This window comes from Amblyomma maculatum, chromosome 11, assembly GCF_055883805.1.
Source record: "Amblyomma maculatum isolate TAMU_Amacu chromosome 11, ASM5588380v1, whole genome shotgun sequence".
Taxonomy (NCBI): domain Eukaryota; kingdom Metazoa; phylum Arthropoda; class Arachnida; order Ixodida; family Ixodidae; genus Amblyomma; species Amblyomma maculatum.
The window spans coordinates 27,303,218-27,313,945 of NC_139354.1; the positions used below are offsets into that span (position 1 = coordinate 27,303,218).

A 10,728-nucleotide genomic window follows, 5' to 3' on the forward strand; every position below is an offset into this window, starting at 1 on the left:
AATCAGAGGACAGAGGACCGATATCGCTGTTTTTCATCCCTCACGTGATCTAGACTGACGTCATAACTATTGTTTGGCTGCTGAAACCGAAACTGAAACAGATTAGACAAAATTATTTATTGGTTGTAGGGGAATTCACGTGGTAATCCTTGTACAGTAAACTCTTGTCCGACATAAAATACGAGCCCAAAATTAGGTGTCTACTGCTTTAAGTGCAATCCTGTAATTTTTAGCAGCAGTCTGTTCGACTCTTGTGTGCTGCAATAAAAGCACTCAGTATAACTGCTTTAAAAAGACACAGTACAGTTGCCTTTAGGAGCAAAGTCTATGAAGGACAACTCCGGTGATTTTTTTCATCGTTTTGAGTTTTTGATTGCATTGCTTTCCAAGAAATTCCAAGTAGAACTACATTTAAAAAAAAACAGCAAACCGAAACCGAAACTTTTTTCATGGCGAGAAACGATGTTCCAGTCGATGAAAAATAGACGTCACATATAGAATTGGAAAAACACTCGCAAGCGCGTTGGGTGGTAGAATTAAAGTGTGGAAATCATGAGGGAGTACTTAAGATGTCTGAGATAGCCCAAAACAGGTCTCCAAATTTCATGATCACGCGGGGGCACTAACGCGGTAAGCCACGCGGGTGTACTATTTGTGACGTCACAAACGCAGTGTTGCCCGCAGAAGTAGTCTCAAAAGAAGCCACGAAACCTGCACATTTTAAAATCGTGTTGCGCGCGAACGAATTACAGCACGGCGCCCAAATTTGGTAGAATGCGTCAGGGCGGAGAGTACAGCCTAGAGTAAAATTTTTATCAGAATATTCGAATGTCGAAAAACCTCCGGACTTGCCCTTCAAAGGGACACTGCAGGGCATGCGCAAAAGGTTAAGAAAACGGATGATACTGAGATATAATGAATAGTCTGTAATTCCTCGCAAAATTTTTTATGAAGCATATTAAGCACAGATACCCGTGATTAAAAACGCGCTCCTCGTTTACCCTCCGCTCATACACTGGGCCGACGAACAAAAATTGCAGACATTTGTAAATAGTGTACAAGTTTTCCTGCTATCATTCCCCTCTGTATGTATCGCTATCTTCTCCCTGTCCCTTTTATTTTTGATGGCTGCAGTTCGGGTGATACGATATCCGATAGCAATCGCCACGGCTGGCGACATGCCTTCTTTTGATTAGGTTTTTGCATTAATAAACCGCGAACATCAGACCATTGCTGCGCGCCGCCCTGGAATGCATTTCTAGCAAACCAATCCAGCTCAGTTATTTATTTAGGCAATAAATACTTATACGTCCCATGAAAGCCATCGTCGTCCAGAAACAGTGACCCAGAAAACTTAGATTGGTCAAGCAGGACTGACGTCGTCACACCGGAGGCCAATCAGCAACCGGTGCTAAATATGACAGGGCGTCTTGCCCGCGTCATGGGCAAAAAAGTGATTAAAATAAAACTTGCTATATGCGATGCGATAAAAATACCACCACATATCTTAATGATTGAACTTAATAAAATAGCTGATTGGATCTATTCTCGCTTCCCGTCCCATGCGCCTTGGAGCTTGGAAAATACCTGAATCAATCAGAGTATCCAACTGTCCTAGTTTGTGTGTTCCTCCAGGCTGCTGCCTCCTGTCTGCCGAGTTCTTTGTGTGGCTTTGCGGACTGTTTTCTTCCATGATTTGAAGCATTCGATTAACGTATGTGACAGGGGTTGACGATCCTGGGGCAACTGGTGCAGGTCCCCAAAAAGTATGCCCTCGGCCTATTCAGTCGGCCACCTCGTTGCCGTCGCCTGTCTCGTGCGAGAGTATCCACAGAATTGTTTCAAGTTAATAATAATAATAATTGGTTCACGGGAAAGGAAAAGCGCAGTATCTGTCACACTTGTTTCTATGAACACCTGAACCGCACCGTAGGGGAAGGAAGGTGGGAGTGAAAGTGGATAGAGAGAAAGAGGAGCCGTAGTGGAGGGCGACGGAGTAATTTCGACCACCTGAGGATCTTTAACGTGCACGGACGCCTCTTCGTTTCGCCTCCATCGAAACGCAGCCGCCGAGGCCGGGATCGAACCAGAGTACCTGGGTTCGACCCCGACCTCGGCGGCTGCGTTTCGATGGAGGCGATACGAGGAGGCGCCCGTGTGCTGTGCCAATCTTGTTTTCCTGCTCCATTACTTGGTGCACCAGTCTGCGTACCCCCCCCCGCCCCCTCCCCCGCGTGGAAAGCTCTACAGGCCTTTTGGGATTGGCTGAGTGCTATGTTTTCTTCTTTCGTTGTTGGTGTGTTTCTCTACAAAGACGATTGCGATTTCCTCGGCATCTTCGACGTATTTATTGATCTGGACCAATGAGCTGGTCACCTCTCTTGCGTTGTGGTCAACTGTGGTGGCTATCGTCGCTTTTCTTCCCAGATAGGGAATGGCGTCGTTGTTCCTGATCGCGTTAAGAAGTCATTAATCTTAATTGGCTACCCAGCTCAAAAACACTTGACATTTTCCTCCTCTGTCAAAAATATGCACTATAGTGCTACACACGCCGTCTCAATACCTTTCAGTAAAAAAAAAAAAAAAATATTGGTCGGCTTTCTCTGAAACTCCTGGTACCATTCCAATGGTTTTAAAGTAAATCACGGTACAGCTTCCAGGAAACACGTTTCTTTATTAGTGAATGCAAAGGTGCTTACGCCTTTAAAACGAATATATCAACATCATCGCGATGTTGTCTTTGTAAAAACTTGAACGACGCTTAAAAACAGCTGCGGCCCGCGTAGCTATAGGTAAATGATGATTCTAAGATTTCCCTGCAGGAAGCATCCTTGCCGATCCAGCTCTTCATGGCTTCCAGTTGGGGAGGTCTCCGTACTTTCCTTTGCGTAGGGCGCGTTTGAAGTTCCTTGCCCACTTCCGAGCATCTTGAATGCGGGACTCGCTGATGTTCGCATACTCCCGTTTCTTCCAGAGCTGGTCTTCGGGGTTCGGCGCCAGGAACGCCAGGAGCCTCAAGGCGTAATCTAAGTTCTCGTTCAGTGCCAGCTCAGATGCGAAGCATTTGCTGGCAGCCCGGCACCAGGGAAGGGTCACGTTTGTCGGTTTCCGCGCGCATTCCAAGAACTTGCGGACCCGCTCGCTGGATGCAGAGACGGTGTCCGGTGCGTCGTCGGCGAAAATCTGGCACAGCTCGGAAGAATCGAGTCCGACCTTATCTTGCACGTCGGAGAACAGTTCCACCACTTCGAGGTGGGCGAGCCTTGCCGGTTCGATGAAGGCTTCCTCCAAAAACTTCACGTCAGCCCTGAAAAAAATATATAAAAAATAAATTTGGAGGAAAAGGCATGCGATGTAATTATCTCATTGCTCGGTGGTCGCCTGAACAAAGCCACGAGGGAAGGAATTGAGGAAAAAAAGATAGAAAGCTGCGCGCATAACATTCTGTGGCTCTACAGCGAAAGTTGAGGAAGAAAGGGAATTGACGGCCTTTGTCGCCGTCCAATGGAGCAGGGCCGCTGCTAACTTTTCCAATCCTCCCGTCACCCCACCGCACCCCTACAGCAAAAAAAAAAAAAAAAAAAAAAAAAAAAATACACGGCACGGAGCCAAAGACCTGCTTCCTTCTCTTGCCTGATGGTGATGTTCAGGCAGCGTGTCGTTTACGCAGAAATAGAACTTTGTTAATTCGAATTACACCAACAAATTACCGTTGCACCAGGTCCACTCGGCCGGATAGTCGGAATCGAGAAATATAGATTCAGAGACAACGCCAACCGACCTCCGCTCGATTTTTGTACCCTGCTAGTTTTTTTTTTATTGGGAGAGAAGTGACGTTTATTTTTAATTGGGAGAGAGTGACTACCGGCAAATGTACGACAGAACTGATGTTTACGACACAAGTAGAAAATATTTGTCATAGTTTTTTTCAACGATTCTATACCTTTTTTCTCTGTGATATATTCGTTATAAAAGGGCTTCAACGGCACCTTGGAACAGCAAGAACAAACAAGAACGCTGCAAACTGCCGGCGTCCGGCACCGCCCATTTCGACAGCAGCGAGTTCGGAGCATGTAGTTCGGCGCAATTTACAAAGGTTGGCGCACCTTTCATATATAGAACGACGCAAAGCTGGTGTCATTGCCCACGTGCCATCAAGCGTGGAATTAAGGGCGAACTGCGTCGTATTAAGTAGCACTCCGTTAGATTAATGATGGATTCCAGTAAACTACGGTCAATTAAGGGTGGATTGAGGCGGAATAATGTTTTCAGGGCACGTAAGCAGTTGCAAGCTGCCTTCCATTACATATGGCAACAAAGAGGTTTGCGTCAGTATATACCTACTGATGGAAAGTTCGACTGCTTACTCTGCAGAGCTCTGTAACTGCTTTTAGCAGCAAATATCAATCGAATAATGTTTTTTTTTTCTCGTCATGTTTACTAACCCTCTGCTGTGTGAAAATTATGACTCGCTACTAACACAAATCGCGGCCTTCCTCTGAAGTGTCAGCACGCTGATCCAGCACCCACTGAATTGACGCCAAGTGAGGCGAAGCGCTGTTGGTATAAGTAACACCCACTAACTGAGGCGCTAGACTACCTGGGCGACCTTTCCCCCGTGCTGGTGTGGTAGCTGTACTGCCCGGCGGCCAGGAGCACGATGTGGGGCTTCACTACGCCGGAGGGTGAGTCCGCCTTTTTGGCGAGCTCCGCCAGGAACCTGCTCCTGAGACAGGGAATCTCCCCGGCAAACGTGGTCGGCACCACCGCCGACGCCAGCGCCCTCTTCATCAGTCCCGCGAGGAAGTCCTGCACGTTCTTGGGCGGCTTGACTACGACCGCTGCCATGGCCAGGCTGAAAAATCCAATAATCATGCCGGCTTCGTCCAGGGCCTCTCGGTTGCCCTTCCGGATAAGGTTGGCCATGAACCTGAAGAAGTCCGAGGATTCTGGGAGAGGTTCGACGTCGTACGATTTCACCCTAAACATAGTGGGAACCCTGCGCCCCTTCAAGACGAGGTTCTCGCTCACGTGCATGTCCGACGCATCTTCGAACATGTCAGCGAAGAGCGCCGCCTCTGAGGGTTTAGACGGCGACGGCGTAGCTGCCACGCAGTTGAGCATGAGGTAGTCGAAGTCCTTCCGCCAGAGGCCCGAGGCGACCACCCGGAGCCAGGAGGCGTAGAGCGAGCGGCGTGTGGCCTCGTCTGGATACTGCGAGCCCGCGAGGATCTCCCGGCAGCCTTTGACTGTCATGACGTCACTCCAGCCGTAGTGAGTGACGGTTGTATGAGTACGGCCCGGACCGCTTTCGTCCTCCAATACCACAAGCGAGAATGCGCAGTCCAGGTTGGCAACAGTACTGTCCATGGCTATGGAGAGAACGGCGATTTAGGTTAGTTAAATGTGACAATAAAAAAAAAGAACAAAGCAATACCGCAGGAGAACAAATAAGAATGTACCGAGATCGAAATTTCAGAGAGATCTGTGAACACATTGTGCAAATTGATGTTTACAGTCGGATACAGTTCCGAACCCTCAAGACTTAAGACACGAAAGAAGTCAGAGATAACTTGTAGCGGAGGTGGCTAATGCTACAGAGCCAGTAGCAGACCCGTGCATTTTCTTTTCCTTCTTCCTACAGCCACAACAACAATGGTCTTTCGGCAACGCCGTCTGACCACGAATCTTGTATCTCCGTGGGCTTGACACTAAATTTGCCTGTCGCACTCGTATAAGACACGCGCACGCTGTTGAAAAGGCGATATGTCATGCTCAGGCCCAAGCAGTATCAGGCCTGTGAGCGCCGTACAACGCAAAAAGCGTGCAAAACGATACCAGTAAATCTAAAAGACGGGTGGTTTCCTAAAATCCGCGCATATATATATATATATATATATATATATATATATATATATATATATATATATTGCTGCATTGGCGAAATCCAGGAATTTCTTTCCGCAATATATAAACACTATAAACAGTAAATCGCAAATGCATTACACAAGGTGCGTTTTCCTGGCCAACAAACCCGCCGTAAGCTCGGAAGCAGACATACGCTACGTGCGTTTCTGCAAGCGCGCCAGCTGCCGATCCCCACTATCGGAGCGATGGTGGCGCCACCTCTATGTTGATCTCGCGGCAAATACCCCAAAGTCACATGGCGACCAGCAGGTAACGTGAGCTTGACCTTGGTCACAGGCCACTGGACTATGTGACTGCCCCAAAATCACATGGCGACCACCAGGCTTAGAAGTTTGGCCCCTAATCTCTTTCAAAGTGAAAGCCATGCATAACCGACGGCACATCTTCACCTTGGTCACGGGCCACTTGGTGGCCTACGTGACTATGCCCCGAACCCGAAGTCACATGGCGACCACCAGGTCATGTGACCTTGACAGTAGTCACGGGCCATTTGGTGGCCTACGTGACTATGTCCCAGTCACATGGCGACCACTAGGTCACGTGACATTGACAGTGGTCACGGGCCACTTGGGTGGCCTGCATGAATGTGCCCGAAAATCACATGGCAACCACCAGGCTTAACACAGAAGTTTGACCTCTAAATCTCCCTCAAGGTGAAAACTGTGCATACCCGACGGCTCGAACTACCTGGCGTATAGTGAAGCCTTTCGCTTAAAAAAAAATTGCGGATTGTAAAGGCGGTTACAAGGGCTTATCCCGGCTACTCACAAAGTTTCACTCGTATCACTAAAGGTTCAAGCCATGCTAAACCCTCACAATTTTTAAGGCCAGTTTAGCCTTGACCACCGTGGCCTCGACGCAATCCCATTTAGGCGACCTGCTCTCGAAACTGCAGTAGCAACCGTTAACCCTAGAAACCACACATATTAATTAAAATTAATGAGCCCCCCCCCCCCCCCCCCCCCCTTTCTGTAAAAAAAAAATTTCTTTTTGTCTACGGACACTGTTCATACAGAATAGAAAACGCCTCAAGCTGCAAGCAATCTCTGACCGCAAGGCGATGATGATGCTGCTGCTGCTACTATACTACTCCTACTACTGCTACAACTAAGTCTAAGGCCATCCGTAACAATTAACGCATATGGAACTGCTAAGTAGAACTCAGCAAGCACTGCGTTAGAAAACAATGCTGTACAAAACATAATACCATATGTCACAGCTGTGTGAAGTTCCCGCGTGAACATGCCATTTGTTTTTTCTTTTTTTTCTGCAACAAATACGTCTAACTCTCGAAGTAGCCAAAAAGCAGAAATCGCAGAGATATCAAGTGCAACGATATAGACTACTGCGCACAGGCACAAGCAATCCATTGCAGCGGCCATCTCGGTGAGCATTGTCCCCAGCGTCCGGCTAGTCAGCAAGAATTCATGAGATTGAAAAGTGGCAGCGCTCCAATGGAGGCTAGCTTTTAAAAAGCAGCCTTGTGCAGCGCAATGCCAAAACACATCCGGCCCCAACTACGGTGCATTTCATAATATATATGGAGCTTTGCGCAGCTCTATACACGCCACACATCGAATGTCATACCTATCGTCCCCTCCACCTTATTTTGCTTATCGGCATATTTCATGTGGTCAGCCATCATTACGCGAAAAGAACTTCCCGCCCTTCAAACGCTGTACACACGCGCGCGCGTTCAGTACACACGCGCGCGAGTTCAAGGAATAAAACCCCAATGCATGTAAAAAAAAAAACAAAAACATGCGCGAAGAAGATGACGTTACGTCGTTGTTGTTGTGGCTGTAGGAAGAAGGAAAAGAAAATGCACGGGCCTGCTACTGGCTCTGTAGCTGAGCCACCTCCGCTGCCTCCCTGGGCCGGTCCGTTCCTCCTTAGGCGACCTGGCCACCACAGGCCTCCACCCGGGCGACCATATGGACGCCTCGCTTAGCGCGGACGCCCCGTCAACATGGGACGACCGCGGCACAGAACTACCGGCGCCAGCCCGTCCAAGCAGCTGTATTACAAGAGTACGCCACGACTCCCGGTGCGGACAGAAGAAAGTAAAGAAGAAAAAGAAGAGGGAGAGAAAGACGCGCGCAGCAACAGCCGTCATCCACTTACGATGTGGTGGCGGGTGCAATGCCGGCCTATAAGAGATATTCGGTGGCAGGCTAGCCCCCGCCTCAAGCGGCGGTGACCTACCTTTCCCAGCCCCATCAGGGCCAGGACCAGCCACCTTCCGTCTCCTGAAGCGTTTCAAGGAAGCAACCCTAAACAATGAATGCGTCGAAGTGGAAAGCCTACCTGAGCAGTGGTTCTCGTGCAGTAAGTGAAAGTAACAAATGATTAACAGCGGGAGGCTTGGAGAAGCAATGTTTTGATACATCTTTCACTCTCACCTTCCTCCCCTCACGGCGCGATCAGATGTCCACCAAATATGTGCACCCTCTCCCCCTCCCACCCCTCCCCACGTCCCATCTCCCCAACCCCCGGACGCCAAGAGTGCCGCCACGACATAGGCCGGCATAACCCGCGTCCGGTATCCCCTCCCCAAGAATACGTCAAAGTACTAAACAACAGCGTGTGTGATAGAAACCGCTCCTTTCCTGTGCGCGTTATTATTATTATGATACATTTAGCCTACACCTTCTCCGCCTCGCATGCTTATTAGCGCCAAGAAATAGAAAAAAAAATTGTTCAGAACGGCGCGCCTGACGTCTAACTGCCGGTAACCAGAGTCCATAAAGCCACTTGACGAAACATCACTAGGTAACTCCAAAGCGAATTGCAAATGCATAAACGAAACCAGCAAAGGAATTATCCGAGTTGCCTCGCTGAAAAAAAAAAAAAAAAAGAAAAAGAAAAAAAAAAACGTGCCCAAAACACGAGCACCAATACGTAACGAAATCAAACAGGCACCTGAACATGACGCTCGTAACCGCTGCACGCGTGAAATGGCATGCCGCCATGGAGGCACACATACATAATGAAAATACTTCACACACTCACGTTGCATCTCAAATGGTCTACATTGTCAGTATGCACATCGTATCAACTTGTTCCGCGTCTTCTGCTGATACAATATTTACAGAGCGTATTATATCGGCTACAAAGAAAACAATGGAAACAAAAATGAACGATCGGGACCAACGCGAGGCACAATCTTTAGTTCGTCAAAAGCGTAGTCAGTCCGTTAGGTTGCTTGCGAGCACGGCGCGTGTCGAAGGCAAGTCAGGACATCATGACAAGAAAACAGGAAGAAATACCGTAAGTCTTTCGCGGTACGCTTACCTGGGCTCCTGAAACTCCGAGAGCGGGAAGCTAGCAGCGGGATCAGTGGCGGGATACGCCAAACCGCGCAGCGTACAATGGAGCAATGGCGCCGCGTCTGATGTGGGACGATCAGCGATTGGTTAGACTTTTCCGTTGTGAGTTTTGTTTTGATGTCATCTTGACAGATGGCGCAACATTAGTTTCTCCAGTGGATGGAGGAAGGAAACATCTTGCTCCAGTGTGTGGCGTTACAGTGGCTAGTGACGGTATTTGCGCGCGCGCGTGCGTGCGTGTGCGTGCGTGCGTGTTTCGCAAATTTCGACCACCTGGGGTTCCTTAACTCGCACTGATGTCGCACAGCAGACAGGCGCGCGTGCGCGCGTCTTGTGAGTTGATTGGTCACCTCACAAAGAGTGCTCAAGTTGCTCAAGTGTCCCATTGGTTTGTCGAAAAATGTTCGTGGGCGCCGCTATCAAAAAATAAGCTACACTTTTACTAGTTGAAACCTCTCCATGATTAGTGAACAGTCAGGATATTTATGAGTATCTGTGATTTCGATGTCAAAGCAGCATGTTCACTGCACTCCAAAGTTAACGCGACGACATGTAGATCTCAGAATACCTGCGGCGTCTTTTTTTTTTTTTTTTTTTTGAGACTGTTTCTGGTTTGAAACGTCTAATACGTATACGTACTCCGAACCTATCGACTCACCGTACGATCGTGTCAAAATCGCAACTTCATAGTGTCACTGGTAAATTGATTATTATAAAGTGGAGTTCACTTGGGCAGGCTGGCAGATGCGTCTGTAGACGTAAGAGTGCCTCGCCTCGCCACGGCGTCAGACACAATGAGGTGAGTACAAGCTAGTATCAGGTTGGTTCGCGACAGGATGTGAGTGCAAAATGAAACTCAGCCAGATCCTCTCGCATTCATGTACGTGCTGCTGCATACCCACCTCGCGTCAGTCTCCGGTTGCCTGCGTTTTTCGGTCGCGTGATTGAAAGGCGCTAGCGACAGCCCTCGCTTACACGGCCGTGCCTGCTCTTTCATGGGACTCTTTCTCGGGTTCTACATACTCTGGTGCAACAGCTATAAATATAGATTTTCAAACGTGGATAAGAAAAATTCGGCAGTGCTGACTCAAGCTACTTCGCACAGTTCCTGTCAGTCATGACAACGTGTGTGACTTTACGTAGTCTTTAGACAAGTTCGAGAACTGCAGGTCTTATTGTTCTCTACTCAATGAAGTGCTGCGTCATGGCTTGTAATCATGGCTATGACTGAGGCGTGATTGTGCGTAGTGTTCCTTCAGCCTCTACACCTTACTGTGCGTTACTCGGTAAGGTGTGAAGAGCTGAGTTTCCTACGTGTCCTTCTGGCGCAACAGCTATAAATATAGATTTTCAAACGTGGATAAGAAAAACTCGGCAGTGCTGACTCAAGCTACTTCGCACAGTTCCTGTGAGTCATGACAACGTGTGTGACTTTACGTAGCCTTTAGACAAGCTCGAGATCTGCAGGTCT

At 48.4% G+C, this 10,728-nt stretch overlaps 1 protein-coding gene across 1 annotated transcript; it reads right to left on the reverse strand.

Annotated features, from left to right (window-relative positions):
• Positions 1–2,662: 2,662 nt before the first annotated feature.
• LOC146173224 (uncharacterized) lies at positions 2,663–9,300 on the reverse strand. The gene is made up of 3 exons (XM_084583222.1): positions 9,223–9,300; positions 4,601–5,372; positions 2,663–3,307 (listed from the first exon to the last, which is right to left on the reverse strand). The coding sequence occupies exons 2-3, from the start codon at positions 5,368–5,370 to the stop codon at positions 2,848–2,850; spliced, it is 1,230 nt and encodes a 409-aa protein (XP_084439348.1). The 5' UTR covers positions 5,371–5,372; positions 9,223–9,300; the 3' UTR covers positions 2,663–2,847.
• Between the last annotated feature and the right edge of the window lie 1,428 nt (positions 9,301–10,728).

What these genes read in the sequence shown, in the direction of transcription:
- LOC146173224 (XM_084583222.1), bottom strand. Translation starts at nt 5,370, where the DNA reads ATGGACAGTACTGTTGCCAACCTGGACTGCGCATTCTCGCTTGTGGTA. An exon ending in ACGGGGGAAAGGTCGCCCAG is followed by an intron (nt 3,308 to 4,600) that starts GTAGTCTAGCGC and finishes TATTTTTTTCAG; the next exon opens with GGCTGACGTGAAGTTTTTGG.